The sequence below is a fragment of the Vulpes vulpes genome, chromosome 16, assembly GCF_048418805.1.
Source record: "Vulpes vulpes isolate BD-2025 chromosome 16, VulVul3, whole genome shotgun sequence".
Classification (NCBI taxonomy): domain Eukaryota; kingdom Metazoa; phylum Chordata; class Mammalia; order Carnivora; family Canidae; genus Vulpes; species Vulpes vulpes.
Window position 1 is genome coordinate 63,550,454 of NC_132795.1, and position 25,131 is coordinate 63,575,584.

General features: G+C 35.5%; 1 protein-coding gene across 7 annotated transcripts in view; it reads right to left on the reverse strand.

Annotated features, from left to right (window-relative positions):
* The window catches only part of CCDC138 (coiled-coil domain containing 138), a 99,048-nt gene that overhangs the window by 66,517 nt on the left and 7,400 nt on the right, over nt 1-25,131 (reverse strand). For 4 of the 7 annotated variants that reach the window (XM_072742876.1, XM_026010901.2, XM_072742878.1 and 1 more), the window contains exons 5-7: nt 21,428-21,615; nt 16,676-16,834; nt 6,078-6,197 (exon numbers count right to left, since the gene is read on the reverse strand). In XM_072742876.1, the coding sequence (XP_072598977.1) occupies nt 6,078-6,197; nt 16,676-16,834; nt 21,428-21,615 (467 nt within the window). The remainder of the gene's footprint in view (nt 1-6,077; nt 6,198-16,675; nt 16,835-21,427; nt 21,616-25,131) is intronic. The other 3 variants (XM_026010902.2, XM_072742877.1, XM_026010903.2) reach the window with 3 other exon arrangements.

Below are 25,131 nucleotides of genomic sequence, written 5' to 3' on the forward strand. Positions count from 1 at the left end.
ATATATTTCTCTGGGGTTGTTGTCATTTTAGTACTTTGATCTCTCATTCATTTATTTTTCTCTGGATAGAAACAAGACAGAAAAACTCACTCAAAACTCACTCACTTGTTTACTCAGAAATTCACTCAGAAAAACTCACTCAAAACTCACTTGTTCTCACAAAAGAGAACAAGAGGCAGTACTGATTTCCAGAGACTTAATCAGTATAGATATAAGTAACATGTCAGATCTAGAGTTCAGGACAACAATTATAAAGATACTAGCTGGGCTTGAACAAAGCACAGAAGTCACTAGAAAATTTCTTTCTGGAGAAATAAAAGAACTAAAATCTAATCAAGTTGAAATTAAAAAGAGATGAGATGCAACAAAAAATGGGAGTCTCTAACTGCTACAATAAATGAAGCAGAGGAGAGAATCAGTGATACAGAAGACAAAATAAGAGAATAAAGCTGAAAAAAAGAGATAAATAACTACTGGATTATAAAAGGAGAATCTGACAGATAAGTGATATCATAAAGTGAAATATTAGAATAATTGGGATCTCAGAAGAAGAAGAAAAAAGAGAGGCGGGGGCAGAAGGTGTATTTGATCAAATAATAGTTGAGAACTTTGCTAATCTGGGAAAGGAAGCAGCATGAAAGTCCAGAAGGCACAGAGAAACCCCCTCAAAATCAGTAAAATAGGTTAAAGGGTATCTTACTAAAGAATGAGGTTAACCAGGAAATTAAAGAAGAATTTTAAAAATTCATGGAAACAAATGAAAATGAAAATATAACTGTTCAAAACCTTTGAAATGCAGCAAAGGTGGTCCTAAGAGGAAAGTATATAGCAATACAAGCCTTTCTCAAGAAACAAGAAAGGTCTCAAATACACACACCATCTAATCTTAACCTAAAGAAACTGGAGAAAGAACAGCAAATTAAGCCTAAACTCAGCAGGAGAAGATAAATAATAAAGATTAGAGCAGAAATCAATGAAACAGAAACCAAAAGAACAATAGAACAGATCAACAAAACTAGGAGCTGGTTCTTCAAAAGAATTATTAAGATTGATAATCCCCTGACCAGACTTATCAAGAAGAAAACAGAAAGGACAAAAATAAATAAAATCATGAAAGAGGAGAGATCACAACCAACACAAAGAAAATACAATTATAAGAACATATTATGAGCAACTATATGTCAACAAATCAGGCAACCTGGTAGAAATGGTGCATTCCTAGAGACATATAAACTACCAAAACTGAAAGAGGAAGAAACAGAAAACCTGAACAGACCCATAAACAGCAAGGAAATTGAAGCAGTAATTGAAAATCTCCCAACAAACTACAGTCCAGGGCCGGAAGGCTTCCCAGGGGAATTCGACCAAGAATTTAAAGAAATAATACTTGTTCTTCTAAAGGTGTTTCAAAAAACAGAAATGGAAGGGAAACTTCCAAACACGTTCTATGAAGTCAGTACTACCTTGATTCCAAAACCAGACAAAGACCCAACCAAGTAGACCATAGACCAATACTCCAAAGAACATGGATGTCAAGATACTAGTCCATAGGATCCAAGAGTACATTAAAAGGATCATTCACCACAACCAAGTGGGATTTATTCCTGGGCTGCAACGGTGGTTCAACATCCACAAATCAATCAATGTGATATACCATATTAATACAAGAAAGGATAAGAACCATGTGATCCTCTCAATAAATACAGAAAAAGCATTTGACAAAATACAGCATCCTTTCTTGATTAAAATTCTTCACAGTGTAGAGTGAAAGGGAAGATACCTCAGTATCATAAAAGCCATCTATGAAAATCCCACAGTGAATAATATTCTTTTTTTTTTTTTTTTTTGTGAATAATATTCTTAATGGGGAAAAACTGAAAGACTTCTCCTAAGGTCAGAACACAGCAAGGATGTCCATTATCACCACTGTTCTCAACATAGTACTGCAAGTCCTAGCCTCAGCAATCAGACAACACAAATTAATAAAAGGCACTCAAACTGACAAAGAAGTAGTCAAACTCTCACTCTTCATAATGACATGATACTGTATGTGGAAAAAATAAAAGACTTCACCCCACAATTGCTGGAACACATACAGGAATTCAGCAAAGTTGCAGGATATAAAATCAATGCACAGAAACCAGTTGCATTTGTATGCACTAAGAATGAGACAGAAGAAAGAGAAATTAAGGAATTGATCCCATTTACAGTTGCACAAAAATCATAAGATACCTAGGAGTAAACCTAACCAAAGAGGCAAAGGATGTGTACTCAGAAAACTATAGAACACTCATGAAAGAAATTGAGGAAGACATAAAGAAACAGAAAAATGTTCCATGTTCATGGACTGGAAGAACAAATATTGTTAAAATGTCTATGCTACCTAGCGCAATCTATACATTCTATACATTCAATGCAATGTCTATCAAACAGGGATCAAATAGGATCAAAATACCATCAACTTTTTTCAGAGTTAGAACAAATAATCCTAAAATTATATATAGAACCAGAAAAGAACCCAAATAGCCAAAGCAATCTTAAAAAAGAAAACCAAAATTGGTGGCATTCAAACTCGGACTTCAAGGTATTAAAAAGCCATAATCATTTTCAAGATATACAAATCTGTAATCATCACGACAATATGGTACTGGCACTAAAACAGACACACAGATCATTGGATCAATTAATCTTTGACAAAGCAGGAAGAATATCCAATGGAAAAAAGATAGTGTCTTCAACGAATGGTGCTGGGAAAACTGGACAACCACAAGCAAAAGAATGAAACTGGACCATCTCCTTAAACCATACAAAAAAACTAGACTCAGAATGGATGAAAGATCTAAATGTGAGAAGGGAACCCATCAAAATTCTAGAGAAAAACACAGGCAGCAACATCACTGTCCTCAGCCAGAGCAACTTCTTGCTAGACAGTCTCCAAAGCCAAGTGAAACAGAGGCAAAAATAAACTACTGGGATTTCATCAAGATAAAAAGCTTTTGTATAATAAAGGAGACAGTCAACAAAAGTAAAAGTAGCCTTTGAGATGAGAGAAGATATTTGCAAATGTCTTATCAGATAAAAGGCTAATATCCAAGATCTATAAAGAACTGATCAAACTAAACACCCAAAACACAAATAACCCAATCAAGAAATGGGCAGAAGATATGAACAGACATTTCTCCAAAGACATGCAGATGGCCACCAAACACAAGTAAAGATGTTCCACATCACTCGGCATCAGGGAAATAAATACAAATCAAAACCACAATGAGATACTACCTCACACTGGTCAGAATGGCTAAAATTTCCAAGTCAGGAAATGACAGATATTGGCTGAGATGCAGAGAAAGAAAACCCTCTTACACTGTTGGCGGGAATGCAAGCTAGTGCAGCCACTCTGAAAACAGTATGGAGGTTCCTCAAGAAGTTAAAAATAGAGCTACCCTACAACCCAGCCATTGCACTACTAGGTATTTACTCCAAAGATACAAAATGTAGTGATCTGAAGGGGCATTTGCACCCCAATGTTTACAGCAGCAATATACACAATAGACAAACTATGGAAAAAGCCCAGATGTCCATTAGTAAATGAATGGATAAAGAAGATGTGGTTTATATATAGTGGAATATTAGTCATCAGAAAGGAGGAAATCTTACCACTTACATCAACATGGATGGAACTAGAGAGTATTATACTGAGCAAAATAAGTTAATCAGAGAAAGACGATTATCATGTGATCTCACTCATGTAGAATTTAAAAAACAAAACAGAATATTATAGGGGAGAGAGGGAAAATAAAACAAGTTGAAATCAGAGAGGGATACAAATCATAAAGAGACTCTTAATTATTGGCAACAAAGTGAAGGTTGCTATATGTGAGGGGGATGGCAAGATGGGATAACTGGATGATGGACATTAAGGAAGGCACATGATATAATGAGTACTGGGTGTTATATAATGAATTATTGAACTCTACCTCTGAAACTAATAATACATTAGATGTTTATATCTCAATTAACTGAATTTAAATTTTTAAAAAAAGAGGGAAAGAAAAGAAAAATGGACATTTAAAAAAGAAGAAGAAGAGGGGTGGATGCTGAGGAAGGGAGGAGGAATGGAACAAAGTGACCCAGATCAGCAAAGCATACTCTCGAGAAGTGATGGGAGAATGGAATTCCCAGCCAGATATTTCTCATTTCCAGTGTTACTAAAAAAGAATTTTCCTGAATGTAATGAGAAAAAAAATAAATAAATAAAAGATGGTAGACTCTGACATGATAAAAAAGAAAAGAAAATCATAAGGAAGAGAATATACATTTACAATACTGTATTGCATTTATCGAAAAAAACTTCATATAAGTGGAACACAGTTCAAACCCATGTTATTCAAGTGTCAACTGTATATATTATTCATCATGCCAAAAGCTGGCAAACTATAGCCCATGGGCCAAATCTGAACACGGCTTACTATTATATATAAAGTCTTATTAAGAACATAGTCATGCTCATTCACTTTCTTATTGCCTAGTTACTTTTGCATTATGTCAGAGTTCAGTCACCATGACAGACTGTATGGTTCACAGAGCCCAAAATATTTACTACCTCATCCTTAACAGAAAATAATTGCTGCCCCCTATCTACACTAAACAAAGTGACCATAAAAAAGCATTCTGCCAGCTGGTACCAAAGGGTTTCTCCCACATTCTTTCAGTTTAGACACACTAGATCAAAAATCCAATTGCCAATAAATCAATCACTTAAAAATTTACTCCACTCACCACACACTCATGCAAAGACATACAAAATTATTAAGAATTATATAATCTTAAGAGAGAGGTGTGGGCAATAATGTTCTTTGGCTAGCAATTAAATCCTTCTCAAGAAGAATGCTAGAGTTGTATGGTGACAGATAGTATCTATACTTGTGGTTAGCATAGCATACCATACAAAGTTGTCAAATCATTTTGTTGTACACCTGAAACTAATATAATGTTCTGTGTCAACCAACTATACTTCAATTAAAAAGAGAAAGAAAGAGTGCATGCTAGCTTGATAGTGTAATGGGAAAAAGTCATGTCTCCAGAGATAAGGCAGGCTTCCAGACAGCAGTAAGTTAAGGCCATCCATACTCTTACTGTGGGAGGCCATAAATGAAGCCAAAGAAATTCAATCAAATGAGAAACGGTGTAGCTAAGTATCACTGCCTATGAAAAAGACTTTAACAAGCAATAACTACAGAACATCAAAAACAGAAACTGAGAACACACAGCTAAGAATTCTAGGATGCATATTATCTGAGTCTAATCTCAGTTACATTTTAAAATCCATGAAGTCTTCCAGCCCAAAGCTTTCATTTTTGAAGTGACTGGGTTTATCCCAATATCTGTTCAGTCTACTACTCCGCCTCACACAAATGCACACATAATCATTCTCCTGTCTCTCTTCAACATAGTTTCAAATCTTTCAGTCAAAAACTGGCAAAAGGTAAAAAAAAAAAAAAAAAAAAAACAGATACAACTCAAAATATTTGCTTTGCAACTTCAGTATTAGGCAGTGACCTAGATTATATCAGTTACATAATCACAGTACAATAGGAGAGCACTCTGTATGACAGCACTCTGTACTCACGAGACCATGAATAATGTGAAGGCTTCCTTCTAGTACAGTGCCCAGCATATAATAGATGCCCAGAAAATAAACAAATCTTAAATAAGCAGTGGTATAAAATAGCAATTATAAGAAGTATTAGATAAAACCAATGCCTAAAAATCCCCAGATTATCATGTCTTTTATTTCTTTTGCTTGTTTTAAATCTAGTAATTGCTCTTATATTTTAAAAATTCCAAACTGCAAAAACATCTCAGCTGGATGCTAAAACAGATGATGAGAAATCAAAAGCTTAATAATATCATATTTATATTTGGAAGTATTCTAGGAAATAAAGTTAGCAAATAAGGTTAATCAAAATTTTCTCTAGCCAGAATATAATCTAAGACTTGGATATATAACTTGTTAAATATACATGATATAAGTTTTTAAAATCCTATAATCTAGTATTTATCAACATAAATCTTACCTGTTTTTTTAAGTTATCATTCAATTCTTTCAGTGCATCAAAAGAGGATCTTAGCCTCTTACTTTCTTTCTTTCTTTCCTTAAGGACTTCAGTTAAGTGCTCAACTTCTGCATCGTGTTGCTAGAAGGGAAGAAAAAAAGTCTGATCTAAAAATTAGGTAAGGATTCCATGTCACTAATGCTACTGAACACAAAATAATTAAAATTTAGAACTCCTTAAATCAGGACTTTAATCAGTGCATTTAGGCATACATGACTAATACTGCAAATAATTTATAAAAACTGTATCATCAACCAATGTAATAATTAAGTGTTAAAAGCATTTGTTAAGTCCCTATTAAAAAACGATTTTCTGCTTCTGCTCAAAAAAAAAATCCAATGAAACTCACTGAAATAATTTCTTTCACATTATGGAGTGAGAAAACAAGGATTTCTGATCTTTTTCAAGAGACTAGCTATTCATATTGATAAATTAAAGATTTAAATTACCCTTGAAAAGAAATATTCATAGATAGAACAAACTAATTTCTTGTTCTCATTAAATAGCTAAAATTGTTTATATCATTTAACCCTCTAATTATATTTAAATGAGATAGCACATTTTGATTTAAAGTGCAAATATGTATAGTTTACTTCACCTTTTATTCTGAAATTATTTATAATGTATTAAAACAAGCAATTTTTTACAGGAAATCAAAAAACTGAATCAATTTCTTTCTTCCAAGTAAACATATAGGTATCATTAAAATAAGGCTGTTATCTTTACACTTAATAACAACAGACAAATCTAAAGAGAAAAAAAATCAAGCATAAATCTAGGATGGAAACCTCTTGAGAATCCAAGCATTTCTTCTCCTGCCCTATTTAAAAATCCAGTCATGTGAAAATATTAGCTTTAAGTAATTTAACTATTACATTAAATGGTTCTTTAAATAACTTAGTACACAGTCGCAAATACAGTTATTTCAGTTAACACTCTCATTTTCCAAATTAAAAAAAAAATAGGATATAAGTTCCATTTCCAGAAAGACAAGAAAAGCCCACTACACTCTAGCTCTGTTACTAATAACAACTAAAATCCTTAGAAAAAAACACAAAAAGTAACTACCCTAAAGACTGTAAAAAGTAAACAGAAGCAGGGAATTGTAAAAAGGAGTGAAGACACAGAGCAACCCTCGAGGTGAAGTTTTCAGGCCCCTAACTACTTAAGTGCAGCTTTAAGCTGTATAAGCTGCTAAAACTCTAAGAGAAAATTCTGCCTTTCCATCCAGGGAAGCCAGAAAACAGGCCACTGTGAGCCAAGGAATGTGGGGAGTATATTAGAGAAGAGACTCAGAAAGAGGATCCTTTCATTCTAGTGTACATAAACCTGTGGAAAACTGGCTAAAGCCTAAGCTGCTTAAGCACAGCACAGACAAAAGCAGCAGAGCAAACGTAGCGAGATCAGAGCTCAGTTTAAATATACTACCCAAGTTGCAGACTAACCTCCCAATTCCTTAAGCACAGAAAAGACACTGAGCACCACAATAAACGTCTTGACAACTGAACTAATAAGATTTATATCAGTGCCTGAGTATCAGACTAAACCTAAGTGGCACATGTATAAGACAACTCTGAAGCAACATCATAAAAGCTTTGAAAACTGAACCAAGATTGGGTCACTTCCCACAGAAGGTGAGAAACAACTCTGGCCTACACCTAATCAGGATGGAGGAGGGAAAATGGAGCAGGAAGATCCTGAACTCACCTCTTCCCATGAATACAAAACGTTGCAACTACATGGAGAGCAATCTCCTCTGAGAATAATGTGAAGACAAGCAAACAGCTCTTCTACAGGTAAAGATATGAAGAAACAGGGACATCAAGAAGGGTGAGAGAGGCAGAAATACAATCTGGTCAGGAAACAAACCCAGGCATGGCAACCCACAAGCAGAAGGGATAGCACAGAAATGGAGGTCCTAAGGAGTGTGGAGTTCAAAGCCCCATATCAGGCATACTGCCACCCTTGCCCTGGGATCTGCTCTAGGAAGACAAGTCCTCATAATATCTGGCTTTGAAAATCACCTGGGCATAAATCCAGGAGCAATGAAAAATCAGTATGGCTTAACTCCCTGAGAGCTGCAAGCTAACAAGAAACCAAGACTTCACATTAAAGGGTCTGAACACAATCTCACTCACTTCCACACCCACCATACAGGTAGTGTGAAAAGTGCCTACACCATATATTAGGGATATTTACTAATTTTAGCATATGTGCCAGAGGATCAGGGATCTGCAGGAAATGTCTCTGGGAGAAGCAGCCATGGAGTGCCAATTTTTGGGCCCTCTTTCACCCTAGCTGTTCCAATGCTAGTAGGTGCCAGTTTTAACACTCTCCATCCACCTTGCCAGCACTGTTCACCTCACTCTGGCATTCCCCTGGAGATCCACCCCACCCAACTCACTCAACCCAGCAGGCATCCCTGGGGACCCACTATACTTGGCAAGCAATCTCTATAGCAACTACCTTGACACAACCAGTTGGCATCCTTAGTCAGGATGGGCAACCATTCAAAGAAACTGTTGTCTCAGGGAGAAGGAGCCAGACCCACCCTCCAGAGTCACAGTCACCCACTCAGGCAGCAGCCACAGATGGGCCTCTCACCCAGCATGCTGGCCAGCCCCAAACACCAATGCACCTGCAGTAGTCATGGCCAGACATTGTAGCCAGGTGCTGGGCCAGGGCACAGTCCCATCCTCAACTGTACCAGCAGCAACTGTAGCCCAGTCACAAGAGGAGGGCATACATAGTTCACACAGGGAACACCCCTGGAGTACTTCGTTCTGGTGACCAGGGGATTATACTTCTGGGTCCTACATATCACCCTCTACTCACTGTCCATACTTTCAATGTCAGGAGATGGAAGTGTCCTACCTAATATGCAAAAACAGAAACTCAGACAAAATGAGAAGACAGAGGAATATGTTATGAACAAGAACAAAAAAAATCTCAGAAAAAGAACTAAATGAAACAGAGATAAACAATTAACCTCATAAATAATTCAAAGTAACGGCCTCCTCTACTTTGGGGAGAAAAATGGATGAACTCAGTGAGAATCTCAACAGAGACAGAAGATATGAAAAATGAAGATGAGATATAAAATATAAAAAATGAGAAATGAGATGAAAAATATAATAACTGAAATAAAAAATATACTAGAGATAATCAACAGCAGATTAGAGGATGCAGAAGAAGAGAAATCAGCAATCTGGAAGACAGGGTAGCAGAAATCATCCAAGTTAAACAGCAAAAAGAACATGAAAATAGGCTAAGGGACCTCTAGAACAACATCAAGCATACTAACAATTGCATTATAGGGGTACAAAAGGAGAAGACAGAAAGAAATGGGTAGAAAAATTATTTGGAGAATAGCTAAAAACTACCCTTACCTGGGGAAGGAAACAGACATCCAGGTCCTGGAAGCACAGAGAACCCCAAACAAGACAAACCCAAAAAGGTCCATAACAAGAATCATAATAATTAAAATACCAAAAATTAAAGTTTTTTAAAAAAGATAATCTTAAAAGAAGCAAGAGAAAAGCAACTAGCTACATGAAAGAGTACACTTAGGAGCACCTGGGTGGCTTAGTCAGTTGAGCATCCAACTCTCGATTTCAGCTCAGGTCATGATCTTGGAATCATGGAACAAACCCCTGTGTCATGCTCTGAGCTCAGCAGGGAATTCACTTGAGGGTCTGTCTCCTCTTCCTCTACTTCTCCCTCAATGCATGCACACAAACGCTCTCTCAAATAAATAAAAAGATAAATAAGAAGGAAAGAAAAGGAACACTTATAAGACTATCAGCTGATTTTTCACAGGCTAGAAGGGAGTGGCATCATGTACTCAAAGTGCTTAAATAAAAAAGCCTTCTTGGTTGTAACCAGAAATATTCTATCCCACAAGGTTATTACTAAGGTTATTACTCAGACTGAAGAAGAGGTAGGGTTTCCAAAACAAACAAAAGTTAAAGGAGTTCATCACCACTAAATAAACCCCACAAGAAATGTTACAGGAAAAAAGAAAAAGAAATGTTATAGGAACTTCTTTAAGTGGAAAAGAAAGAATCATAACTAGAAGGAAAAAAATTATTAAAATATTTCACTGGGAAGAGTAAACATATAGTAAAAGTAGTATACCAAAGTAAACATGTAGTAAAAGTAGTATACCACTTGAAAAGCTAGTATGAAGGTAAAAAACAAAAGTAGGAAAGTCAACTATATTTACAATATGTAGTTAAGGGATACACAAAATTAAAAGATATAAATATGACATCAAATACATAAAATGTAGATGGAAGGGAGTAAAATGTATTGCTTTTAGAATGTGTTCAAATCTAAGTGACTATCAATTTAAAATAGAGTGCTAGGAGCACCTGGGTGGCTCAGTCAGTTAAATGTCTACCTTCAGTTCAGGTCATAATCCCAGGGTCCTGGGATCCAGCCCCGCATCCAGCTCCCTGCTAGGTGAGAAGGCTGCTTCTCCCTCTCCCTCTGCCTGCTGCTCTGCCTACTTGTGCGCTCTCTGTGAAATAAATGAAATCTTTAAAAAAAAAAAAAATTGGAATGCTAGAAATATAGAGTGTCATATTTTAACTTCACGGTAACCACAAACCAAAAACCTGTAACAGATTGAAAAAAAATAAAGAAAAAGGAATCTACACATAACACTAGTTCTCAACTACAAAGGAAAAGAACAAGAGGAGAAGAATGGTACAGAGAAGAACTATGAAACGACCAGAAAACAAAATTGCAAAAAGTATATACCTGTAAATGGACTCAATGCTCCAGTAAAAGACAGAAGGTGAGTGAATGGATTAAAAAACAAACCCATATATGCTTCTGACAAAAGACTAATAACTTCAGATCTAAAGACACGTAGAGACAAAGTGAAGAGATGTAAAAAGATATTCCAATAAGTGGAAATGAAAAAAAAAAAAAAGGCTGGAATATAATTCTTGTATTAGACAAAACAGACTTTAAAACAATGACTGTAACAAGAGACAAAGAAGGGCACTAGTGATTAATGGATCAATCCAACTAGAGAACATAACAATTATAAATATTTATGCACCCAACATGTGAGCACCTAAGTATATAAAGTAAATCTTAACAGATATTAAGGGAAATTGACAGAGACAGAGTTACAGTTGGGGACTTTGTCACCTCACTTATATCAATGGATAGATCATCCAGACAGAATGTAAGAAAACAGTCATTCTGAACAACACATTAACAGATACATACAGAGCACTCTATCCAAAAACAGAATACACCTTCTTTTCTAGTGCACATGGAAACATACTTTTCCAACCACAGAGGTATGAAACTACAGATCAATTATAAGAAAAATGGAAAAAAACCCACAAATACATGGAGGCTAAACAACATATTACTAATAACCAGTGGATCAACAAAAAAACAGAGGAAATTAAAAAATACCTGAGACAAATGAATATGGAAACACATCATTCAAAAATTTTTAGGACACAACAAAAGAAGTTTTAAAGGAGATTTACAGCATTACACGCCAACCTCAAGAAACAAGAAAAAAATCTCAAACAATTTAACCTCACACCCTAAAGGAATCAGAAAAAGAAGAACAAAGTCCAAGTTCACAGAAGGAAAGAAAATATAAGTATCATGAGCAGAAATAAATGAAATAGAGACTTTAAAAGCCAGGAGAAAACAGAAAGAGAAAAGATGAACAAAATTATGAGATTTAAAAAGATAAAATGATAAACCTATAGCCAGATGCACCAAGAAAAAAAGGGAGGACTCAAAAAAATAAAATCCAAAATTAAAGAGAAGTTACAACTCACATCACAGAAATAACAAAGACTCCTAAGAAACTATTATTAAAAATTATATGCTAAAAACTTGTATGACGTAGAAGAAATGGATAAATTCCTAGAAATACACAATCTTCCAAGACTAAATCAGGAAGAAATAGAAAATCTAAACAGACCAATTACTAGAAATGAAATTGAATTAGTAATCAAAAATGTCCAACAAACAGATGGCTTCAGAGGAAAATTCTACCAAACATTCAAAGCAGAGTTCACATCCATCCTTCTCCCAAATATTCCAAAAAAAAAAACTTAAGAGGAAGGAATGCTCCCAAATTCATTCTGTGAGGTCAGCACTACCCTGATATATTCCAGGGATGTAAGAATGGCTCAATATTCACAAATTAATGTGATATGCCGTATTAACAAAATGAAGAATGAAAATCGTATGATCATCTCCACAGATGCAGAAAAAACATTTGTCAAGAGGCAATAACCATTCATGATTAAAACTATTAACAAAGAGAGTATAGAGAGAACATATATCAACTTAATAAAGGATATATGAGAAAGCTACAGCTAACATCATACTCAATGGTGAAATGCTTAAAGCTTTTATTCTAAGATTAGGAACAAGACTAGAATGCCTACTTTCCCCACTTTTATTCAACATAACACTGGAAGACCTAGCCATAGCAATTAGAGAAGAAAAAGAAAAAGCATCCAAGTTGGTAAGGAAGAAGTAAGACCAATATTATTTGCAGAAGACAGTATGTTATATATAGTCAACCCTTAAGAATTCACCAAAAATTATTAGAATATGTGAATTCAGTAAAGTTGCAAGATACAAAAGTAACATACAGAAATCAGTTGTGTTTCTATACTAACAGCAAAGTAGCAGAAGGAGAAATTAAGAAAACAATCTCATTTACAATTGCACTAAAACAATAAAAATACCTCTGAATTAATTTACCCAAGGAAGTGAAAGACCTGCATTCCAAAAATTATAAGGCATTAATGAAAGACATTGAAGATGTCACAAATAAACAGAAAGATATACCATGCTCATGGATTAGAACAATTAATACTGTTAAAATTTCCATACTACCTAAAGTAATCTACAGAGTCAGTGCAATCCTTACCAAAAATGCCAAAAGCATTTTTCACAGAATTAGAATACTAAAATTTGTTTGGATCACAAAAGACCCCAACAGCCAAAGCAACACTGAGAAAGAAAAACAAACTTGGAGATATCATACTTCCAGATTTCCAACTTTACTACAAAGCTATAGTTATCAAAACAGTATAGTGCTAGCACGAAAACTATGTGGAGATAAATGGAACAGAAAAGAGAGCCCAGAATTAAACTCATGCTTATATGGTAATCTACTACAAAGGAGGAAAGAATATAAAATAGGGAAAAAATAGTCTCTTTAATAAATAGTGCTGAGAAAACTGAATAGATACATACAAAAGAAACTGGACCACTTTCTCATACTATATACAAAAATAAACTCAGAATGAATTCAAGACCTGAAACCATAAAACTCCTAAAAGAAAACAATGGTAATAAACTCCTGGACATCAGTCTTAACAATATATTTTTGGTCTGTGTTTTCAGGCAAGGGCAACAAAAGCAAAACTAAACAACTGGAGAAAAAAAAAAAAACACAATTCAATTTACATCAAACTAAAAAGTTTTTGCACAGTGAAGGAAATCATTACTAAAATGGAAAAACAACTTACTGAATAGGAGAAAATATCCGCAAATGATATATCCAATATATATTTGGATCCTTGTATTCAAAATATTCAAATAACATGAAGAACTCCTACAACTCAGGGCAGCCCAGGTGGCTCAGCGGTTTAGCGCTGCCTTCAGCCCAGGGTGTGATCCTGGAGACCCAGGATTGAGTCCCACATCAGGCTCCCTGCATGGAGCCTGCTTCTCCCTCTACCTGTGTCTCTGCCTCTCTCTCTCTCTCTATCTCTGTTTCTAATGAATAAATAAATAAATAAAATCTTAAAAAAAAAAAATAACTCATACAAATAAACAAACAATCCAATTGAAAAATAGGAAATGGACCTGAACAGATATTTTTCCGAAGAAGACATACTGATGGCCAAGAGGTACATGAAAAAAATGCTCAACTTCACTAGTCCATCAGGGAAATGCAAATCAAAACCACAATGAGATATCACCTTAAACAGTCAGAATGGCTTATATCAAAAACACAAGAAATAAAAATGTTGGCAAGGAGGAGGAGAAAGGGAAACCTCATGCATGAACTGTTGATGCAAATCAGAGCAGCCACTCTGGAAAATACATGGACGTTCCTCAAAAACTTCAAAATAGAACTACCATATGATCCTGCAACTCTACTTCTGGGTATTTACCTAAAGAAAATGAAAACATTAATTCTAAAAGATATATGTACACCTATATTCACTACAGCATTATTTACAACAGCCAAGATATGGAGGACACCTAGGTGTCCACTGAGAGACGACTGGATAAGATGCTGCATAAATATACAGTGGAATATTACACAGACTTAAAAAAAGAATCAAATTTTGCCATTTGTGACAACATGAAGGAACCTTGAGGATATTTATGCTACGTGAAATAAGTCAGAGAAAGACAATCACTACATAACTTCACTTTTACATGAAATCTAAAAACAAAACAAATGAGTAAACAAAATAAAACAGAAACAGAAATAGACTCATAAAATAAAGAACTAGTGCAGCTGCCAGATGGGGAGGGAGGTGGGCAGTGGGCAAAACAGGTAAAGGTAGTCAAAAGGTACAAACTTCCCAGTTATAATAAGTCAGGAATGTAATGTATAGCATAGAGAATATAGTCAAAAATATTATAACAGCATTATATAGTGAGAGATGGTAACTAGTTTATCATGGTGAGTGTTTCATAATGCATTTAAAAATGTCAAATCACTATGTTTACATCTGAAACATAAAGTATGTCAATTATACTTCAATTTGTAAGTAAACAAACACCTCAATTGGGCTGATTGCTTAAAAAATAGTCTCCAGAGTATTATAACCAGATCCAGAATCTGTACAATATCCAAAAGGTCCCAAATACAATAGGGACAAAAAGTCACTGAGCATACAAAGAGCCAGAAAAATGTGACTAAATCTCAAGAAAAATGCCAATCCTTACATGATCCAAACACTGAATTTTTAGATATGTTCCCTGAGGTAAATATGAACAAATATAAATGGAAAGATAAAAATTCTCATAAGGACAATTAAACTTAATTAAAAGACCATAATTAGCAATCTTAGAACTTTAAAATATTAGAAATAAAATTCACTAGATGATTTCAGTAGCGACATGGAAATAAAAAACAATGAACATAATGGTAGGTAATAGATATTGTCAAATCTGAAGAACACAGAAGAAACAAATGAGAAAAAAGAAGCAGAGAGACTGTGGTATAACAGCAAAAGACCTAATAGGTAAGTCACTGGAATTACAGGAGGAGAAGAAAGAAGTTGGAAAATTAAAAAATAAGAAATATCAGTTGAAAACATCCCAAATTTGGTGAAAGACATTAATTTAAAAAGTCAAAGATGTTCAGTTAACCCCAAACAGGATAAACTCAAAGAAAAGTATGTGGAGCTATCTCATAATTAAATGTCTCCTAAAAACCACAGATAAAGAAAAATCATAATTTTATTTACATGACATTCTGGGAAAGGCAAAAGTACAGAGTCAGAAAATAGGTCAACAGTTATTGGCAGGGGGCACAGAGTGCTAGGGGTGGGTAAGACTACTAGCCTGGAATCTTCAAAGAAAGTCTCACAAAAAAGAAAATGGTCGACTGCTCTAGATTTACAGAAACCAAAAACATATAAAAATCAAGTACAATGCGTGAAATTCTGTCTAGTTCTTTAATCAGAAAATAATAATAAGACATGCTGGGACGTCTGAGTGGCTCAGCAGTTGAACGTCTGCCTTCAGCTTAGGATGTGATCCCAGCATCCGGGATCGAGTCCCACATCGGGCTCCTTGTGGGGAGCCTATTTCTCCAACTTTGCCTGTGTCTCTGCCTCTTTTTCTCTGTGTCTCTCATGGATAAATAAATAAAATCTCTTAAAAAAATTTTTAAACAATAATAAAACATGCAATAAAAGATTTCAAGACAATGGGGTACCTGGGTGGCTCAGTCAGTTAAGCATCTAACTCTCAGTTTCAGTTTAGATTATGATCTCAGGGTTGTGGGATTGAGCCCCACATCGGGCTCCATGCTCAGTGGGGAGTCTACTTAAGATTCTCTGCCTTAAATAAATAAAATCTTAAAAAAAAAAAAAAAAAAAAGATTCTCTGCCTCTTCCTCTGCCCCCCCCACTTTCATAAATAAAATAAATAAATAAATAAATAAATAAATTCTTAAAAAAAAAAAAAAAAGATTTCAACACCTAATTGGGAAAGTGAATGCAGACTATATATCAAGTTAAATTATTCAATTAGCATTAATTTCTTAATATGATAATGATGTGACAAATATCTTTATGCTAAGGAGATACACAGTCCTCAGATTAAGTATTGATAATACTAAGGAAGTTTTAGGGGTGCTGAGTCATGATTTTTGCAAGTTAGTTTCAAATGGTCAGGAAAAAAATTGGTGGGGTAAGGAAGGACAAAGAAGAAATAGAGCAAATGTCGCAAAATGCTAATAATAAGTGAATCTAAATTAAGAAAAACAAATTATAATATTACTCTGAAATCAAATGCTATATAGTTACCTCCTTTATAATCTGAAATCTTGTAAGAACCTCTTCTTCAACACCTTTAATTTTACTCAAAGCAGTTTCATGTCTGAAAAGCAGCTGCTCTCTTTCAACTAAAAAACGTTCCCGCTTCTGAAGTTCTTCAGCAAACTCCTGTTGTGCTGCAGTTTCACACTGCATTAAAATGTCAGATTCAAATGTTTTTAGAAAGTTCATTCACAAATTCTACAAATTAGGTTTTATTTACTAAGGCTGTAGCTTAATCAAATGGTATTTAGGATTACATGGGTACAAGTAAAATCTGTATTATAGCAACAGCTAGACTACCACAGCAAGTAAGCTTACACAGAAATTCTATCTTGTTGCAAAATGATGTGACACCATAGTGAGATTCCACCATGAAGACTCTAGAGAATTTGAGGTCTAAAATGCATCAATACTATAGAGAATAATCCCCTATCCAGCTTCTATTCCATGCTCCACTTCAACTGTACCATCTTTTCTTTCCCTATACTCTATCCCCCTCTTCTTCTTGTCCATCACTTAGGCTGAAAAATCTTAGCCCCGCATTACAGCACTAACCTCAATGCCGCGCTGCTAGATACCAATGGAGAAAACACACATCAGAAAAAGTTGTACTATATTTTAAATTCAGGGAACCTTTACTGCATTCTCAATGTAGTCCAGAAATCGTTTTATATTTTCATGGTTGGCTCTCTCTCTCCCACTCATCACAGTGCCTATTTGCCTATTTCAAATCTTCTCTATTCTTTACTTCGAATACCTCTATAGCCAGAAAACAGACTAATAGTTGCCTAGGGTTGACAGGAAATGGGGCGGGGGGTGTCAGGGAAGTGTGGGTGCTTAATGAGGAGAGCTATCTAATGAGTAGGGGGTTTCTTACTTGGATAATGAAAATATTCTAAAATTGGCTACGGTGATGGTAGCATAACTCTTTGAATATTCTAAAAATAACTGAATTGTACACTTTATAAAGAAATTTTAAAGAGGCCCTTTTAACATGTGAGAACACAGCAAAAAGATAGCTGTCTATGAATCAGAAAGTGGGCTCTGAATAGACAATGAATCTGCTAGAGCCTTGATCTTGGACTTTCTAGGTCTGGAATTATTTGATGTGAGTTCATTGTTTCCTTCAGTGCTCAGCAGGCCACTGTGAACATACATCACATTTTCCCTATTTGAAGATAGCTCAAGATGTATGGAAGTTTTGAATCACTACATTGCACAACTGAAACTAATTTAACACTATGTTAACTAATTGAAATTAAAATAAAAACTTAAAAAAATATATTATCTTTTTTTCTATCATTTCTGGATGTGGAAGCTTTCTGTATGGGACCAGGCCACTACTCTGGAAACCCAACAAGACACTTGCCTTCACCTGTCTCAGGTCCAGCAGTTCCTGAGGCAGACATATATAGCCTTGAAAGAAATGAATTCTAATACAATCACTAACAGATTCCCCATCATTGGTCAACTGTTAATAAAAAATTTGCTGGAATTCTTTTATCTCAGCATATGATGAAAACCAGAAAGTTCTACTATCGTGCTTATATTGTTTAACAAAAAACTGTAGAATTCTAGAGAATCGAAACTTAATTCCTGGACACAGGGTTGTCATCTCATTTACTTTCAACATTTAGATTTGATATAAAAGAAACTGGTCTTTTTACTCAAAGTCCTGGGTATGCACCTGCAGATTACTATCTTGGTTCGCTTAAAAATATGGTCTTATCAGGATCCCTGGGTGGCTCAGCAGTTTAGTGCCTGCCTTCGGCCAAGGGCGTGATCCTGGAGTCCAGGGATCGAGTCCTACAGTGGGCTCCCTGCATGGAGCCTGCTTCTCCCTCTGCCTGTGTCTCTGCCTCTCTCTCTCTCTCTCTCTCTCTCTCTCTCTGTCTCTCATGAATAAATAAAATCTTTAAAAATATGTATATATATATATATATATATAGTCTTATCATTACTCAACTCAGAATCTTCTTAATGGATTTAACACTCAAAGGTAAAAAATGCAAACTACAACATCAGTGAGGTATCTGTCATATTATGGGAGAAGATAACTCCAGAATGTTGCTGATGGGAATGTAAACTAATAAGCACAGTTACTTTGGAGAACAATTTGGTAGCACCCTACAACTATTACTTCTTACAGGCTAAGGACACTTAAATAGAGCTAATCATAAAATATAAACTCCATCTTGTGTATTTATATAGACATAAACAAATAGGGGTACCTGAGTAGCTCAATCTAGTTAAGTATCTGCCTTCAGCTTAGGTCATGATCCCAGGGTCCCAGGATCAAACCCCATGTTGGGCTCTCTCCCTTTCCTCTCCCACCCCCACTTGTTCATGTACTCTCTCTCTCAAAAAAAAAAAAAAAAAAAAAAAAAAAAAAGCTGTTTATTTAGAGGCTAGAATGCTACATGGCAGGTATGATGAATGAACTAGAACTACATTTTCCAAACACATACAACTAAAAAATTTAGCAACAAATGAAGGATGCTACAAAAAGAAATCCACAATACATCACTACCTATGTAACATTTTAAAACATTCAAAGCAATACGTATATAAGAATATATAAAAGGGGGATCCCTGGGTGGCGCAGCGGTTTGGCGCCTGCCTTTGGCCCAGGGCGCGATCCTGGAGACCCGGGATCGAATCCCACATCGGGCTCCCGGTGCATGGAGCCTGCTTCTCCCTCTGCCTGTGTCTCTGCCTCTCTCTCTCTCTCTCTCTCTGTGACTATCATAAGTAAATAAAAATAAAAAAAAAAAATAAAAACTTAAAAAAAAAAAAGAATATATAAAAGGGTTAAAAAAGGATATAATGGATCTACACCAATTTCAAGGGAGTGCTTAATCCTTGGGAAAAGGAAGAGGGTATGGGATGGAGGAAAGCTGTTTCAACTGTAATTGAAACATTTTATTTTCTTTCAAGTATCAAACAGAATTATTAATAAAATTTTAGCATTATGTAATATGGGCAATGAGTATATAGTTGATGTTATAATATTCCCTATGTTTTTCTATATGTCATAAATATTTTATAAACTTTTATTTTTTTTTTTTTTTGAAGATTTCATTTGCTTATTCGTGAGAGACACAGAGAGAGAGGCAGAGACATAGGCAGAGGGTGAAGCAGGCTCCATGCAGGGAGCCTGATGTAGGACTCGACTCGATCCCAGGATCCTGAGATCAAGACCTGAGCCAAAGGCAGATGCTCAACCCAGGCATCTCATTTTATAAACTTTTAAAAACAAAAACACTGTGTTACCTAGAAGAATACTGCAAATGAAAAGATAATATTCATAATAAAGGAATTATTTCCTATACAAAAATTAAAGTTACAAATTAAAAAAAAAAAAAAGAATCCTCTCCCTCCAGTTTTGTTTCCTATCTCAGCAAAAAAAAAAAGCAGTATCATTTATCCAATAGCCAAATTAATAAAGCTGCATTTCATCCTTGACTGAAACCTACTGCAGACCTCCCACATCAAATCAATCTTCAAGATCTACTGATTCCATCTCTTAAAAATGTTTAGAATCCATCTACTTCCCTCTATCCCTACTGCCCTCATCCTAATACCCACCATCAGAATACCCACATCTCTTCACACTCTGCCCTCTCTCTAGATCTCAACTACTGGTGACAGTTTTTAATATCTATATGTAAATGACTCCCAATTTAGATACCCACCCAAGACCTATGTTTTAAATACTGAGCTGGTTCATTTAACTACTTACCTTAGGTCTCCCTTAAACTCTCAAACCTAAACCAATTCCAAACTAAAATCTTAATCGTTCTCCCTATAATATAATCTGAATTATTCAGACAAAATGAGATATTAGGGTTTTTTTTTTAAGGTATTGGGTTTTTTTTTTTAATGTTTAACTATTTCATTGTATACAAATACAGAATTCCAACTATAACAACTTCAGTCAGCAACTGTGTATTTTATACATACTTTTGTTCCCTTCTGTACCCCTACCGAGTGGATACTTAATACAAGAATTACATCATTTGGAAACAAAAAATCTCAAAGAAGACAAAGACCAATGTTCCAAATAGAATTTTGGTGAGAACGGACAAGAGAACTTCTTACAAATAGGTATTTAAAACAATGAATCAGGAACACTACTTCAAAAAAGCATACTTTAGGGGCACCCGGCTGGCTCAGTTAGAGGAGCATGGGACTCTTGGTCTCAGGGTTGTGAGTTCAAGCCCCATGCTGGGTAGAGAGATTACTAAAAGAGTAAACATAAAAAAAAAAAAGTATACTGGGACACCTGGGCATCAGGGTGTCATCCTGGAGTCCCAGGATCAAGTCCTGTATCAGGCTCTCCACAGAGAGCCTGCTTTTCTCCCTCTGCCTATGTCTCTGTGTCTCTCATGAATAAATAAAATCTTAAAAAAAAAAAGTATACTTTACCAGCAGATTTTATTTCTTAAGCAAGGATGGGATGGAAATAAAGAAATAAACACAAAACACAGAACAGTGTGAAATCTAAGAAATATACCTATACATAAAAATATCATTTATTTTTTCCCTTAGGGATAAATTTTTCCCTTCAATAACTATATTAAATGTTTGTTCCTTGTAATAAATTTGTCCTCTTCTACCTTTGTCTTGACATACTTATTTAAATAATTAAAATTAAATACTCCATATTCAAATTTTATACATGTTTGGTGCACAGAACATAAATATTTCTGAATTTTCAATTCAGTTTTTAGTTCTTACCTGCAGTTTCTGATGTATTTGAAATAATTCATCATATATCTGATTAATCTGATGTGGAAGTATCCTCTGCTTGTTTGGTGCTTTAGATGTTGGATAGCTGACACGTCTGAGAGGGGAGTCACTTTCATCACTACAACATTCAGCCCAATTTCTTAAATTTGAAGCCAAATTGGTTGGCTGGGGAACTGCTAAAAAGAAAAAAATTATAAAGCTTATCAATTTACAGTTTTAAGTATTCTCAGACAGACTACTCTTCAGGATGAGTTACTTTAAATATGAATTTTAGGACTGTTAAAAAGTTTCGAGTATTAGAAACAGTATGGAGGTTCCTCAAAAAGTTAAAAACAGAAATAGACCTACCCTACAACCCAGCAATTACACTACTAGGTAGTTATCCAAAGCATACAAAAATAGTGATTCTTTTTTTTTTTAATAAGATTTTATCTATCTATCTCTCTCTCTCTCTCTCTCTCTCTCTCTCTCTCTCTATTTATTCATTTGACAGAGAGAGGGAGCACAAGCAGGGGAAGAGGCAAACAGAGGTAGAGGGAGAAGCAGGCTCCCTATTAAGCAGGGAGCCAGATGCAGGACTTGATCCCAGGACTCTGGGAGCCAAAGGCAGACACTTAATGGACTGAGCCAGCCAGGCGCCACCAAAAATAGTGATTCGAAAGGACACACACATCTGTTTATAGGAGCAATGTCCACAATAGTCAAAATATGAAAAGAGCCCAAATGACCATGATGAATGGATAAAGATGATGTGGAATATATATATACACACAGAATATCACTCAGTCATCAAAAAGAACGAAATCTTGCCATTTGCAATGACGTGGATGGAGCTGGAGGGTATTATGCTCAGCGAAATAAGTCAGAGAAAGACAAATACCACATGATTTCACTCATAGGTGGAATTTAAGAAACAAAACAGATGAACATATGGGAAGGGAAGGAAAAATAAGATAAAAACAGAGAGGGAAGCAAATCATAAGAGGCTCTTAACTATAGGAACCAAACTATGGGTTGTTAGAGAGGAGGTGAGTGGGGCATGGGATAACAGACATTTCTGGTGGGCATTAAGGAGGGCACTTTGATGATACTGTTTCCCTCAGGGATAGCTATTACAAGGTAAACCTTCTCAGAGTATGGCTACTGGAGCCATCTTAACACTTACCCACACTGACAACTATGCAAAATAGAGAAATAAAGGAAAAAGAAGAAAATACAAAAAAAAAAAAAAAGGAGGGCACTTGATGTAATGAGCATTGTTACCTGCAACTGATGAACCACTAAATTCTACCTCTGAAACTTAAAAAAAACACTAGATGTTAACTAAATTGAATTCAAATTAAAAAAAAAAATTTAAGTCTCCAATATTATATGCAGAAAGAATTATATAGCAAACATGGTAAAATGTTAAAATTTAGAAAAACCTGTCTGAAGGCCTTACAGAAATTCTCTATGCTCTTTCTGTATGTCTGAAATTATTTCAAAATAGATTTTAAGGTGCATGAAAACACTTATGTATGAACCATCTAGGCCAAGAAATGTAAAGTTACTTCAGAAACCCCTGATCACATTCCTTTCTCTTCCCTAAAACCAAATTAATCTCTAACCAAAATATAGCATTAATCATTGCTTTATTTTTAAGTTTTTACTATCTGGGTAAAAATTTAAAAATTTTTTAAGACCTTGTTTTGCCTGTTTTGTTTTTTAAGATTTTATTTATTTATTCATGAGAGACACAGAGAGAGAGAGAGGCAGAGACATAGGCAGAGAGAGAAGCAGGCTCCATTGCAGGGAGCCCGATGTAGGACTCGATCCTGGGACTCCAGGATTACGCCCTGGGCAGGTGTTCAACCGCTGAACCACCCAGGCATCCCGTTTTGCCTGGTTTTAAACACTATATAATGTCTGTAGTTTATATAATGATGTAATCATGTAATTTCTATAACCTTTAAATATGTTCTTCTATTAATGACAGAATCAGGGTTAGGGTTAGGGTTGGGGCTAGAGATTACTAAAAAAATAAACTTAAAAAAAAAAAGTATACTTTACCAGATTTTATCTCTTAAGCAAGGATGGGATGGAAATAAACACAAACACTGAACAGTCTGAAATCTAAGAAATACACCTATACAAACTTATAACCCTGAGATCAAGAGTTGCATGCTCTACCAACTGAGCCAGCCAGATCCCTTGACAAAGCTACTTTTATCCTATTTTGTATTTTTATATGCCAACGTTTTACTACAGGTGGCTATTTGAGCTCTTTGTCGCCACCGGTGCCCTACAGTCTTGCATGTGGCTGCTGGTACACATGTTCAAGAGTTTCTCCAGGGTAAATGACTAACAGCAACATTGCTGGATCACAGGGAACATGTGCAGGTTCAACTGTGCTAGTGATGACAAAATGCTTGCCAAAGTAGTTATATTAATTTACTCTCCCAACAGCAATGGACGAACAAATTCCTCTTGCTTCACTTCTTTGCCAACACTACACTGCCAGAATTTATTTTCTGTTAGTTTTAACTTGCATTAGCCTTCCTGGGAACCCTAGCTTTAAGAAAGGGGTCTCCTATTGTACTCCGCATCTTGGACAGACTCTAGGGAGCCAAAATAAAGAATAACATGAATTTTTAACAAAGAAAAAAGTTTTAGGGTGCCTGGGTGGCTCAATCGGTTAAGTACCAACTCTTGATTTCAACTCAGATCATGATCTCAGAGAGTGAGATCGAGCCCCAAGTGGGGCTCTGCATTCTGTGCAGAGTCACCTTGGGATTCTTTCTCCCTCACCCTCTGTCCCTCACCCCCCTGCTCCTCACTTGTGGATGCAAGCAGGCCCATTCTATAAATTTAAAAAATATTTAAATAGAAAAAGAAAAAATTTCCACTTCACTTAGTTCAGCAAATGCCCTTAGAGTAAAAGTTTCATTTTTTAAAAGATTTCATCTATTTACTTATTTATTTACTTATTTAGCACATGTATTCACAGGAGGGGAGGAGGGGCAGAGGGAGAGAGAAAGAAAGAATCCCAAGCTGACTCCAGCAGAGTACAGAGCCTTACACTGGGCTTGATCAGAGGACCCTGAAATCACAACCCTAGTGGAAATCAAGAGTCAGACACCCAACCAACTGAACTACCCAGGTCCCCCTAAAGTGAAAGGCACTTTCACTGCTTTGCTTGCTTCTCTAGGTTCCCATCTCACAAACTGTAGTTTAAATATTACTTAATTATGTCAACTTCTAAATACATTCAACTTTTTTTTCTTTATCCTATATTTTCAGGGGAAAAGCTGTAAAACAGCAAGAAATATAAGTCCAGGCACAATTACTTTTCATTTTCCTCAAATACTGAGATGAATGGGAAAAGGATGAAAGAGAGTGGAAAGGGACAAATGAGTATATGTTCTGTGTAGACAATGTATGCCCAGAAGAGATGCACAAAGGCTATCAAAGGAGCAATACTGTTCTCAAAGTCTTATAGCCAAGAGGAAGCCATTTCTGGTTGCCTCCTTCCTTGAAATCTCAACATGCAGCCACATGCAGAGAGTTACTAAAAAAGTACCTGAAGAAGTCATACCTTAAGTAATCTGGAGTACTGTCTTAAAATATTCAAAGATTACTCAAATCCACCACAGTATTTAGTGAGTTCCTAACCAATACTTAAATGAAAAAATATGAAGAAATTATAAAAAAGT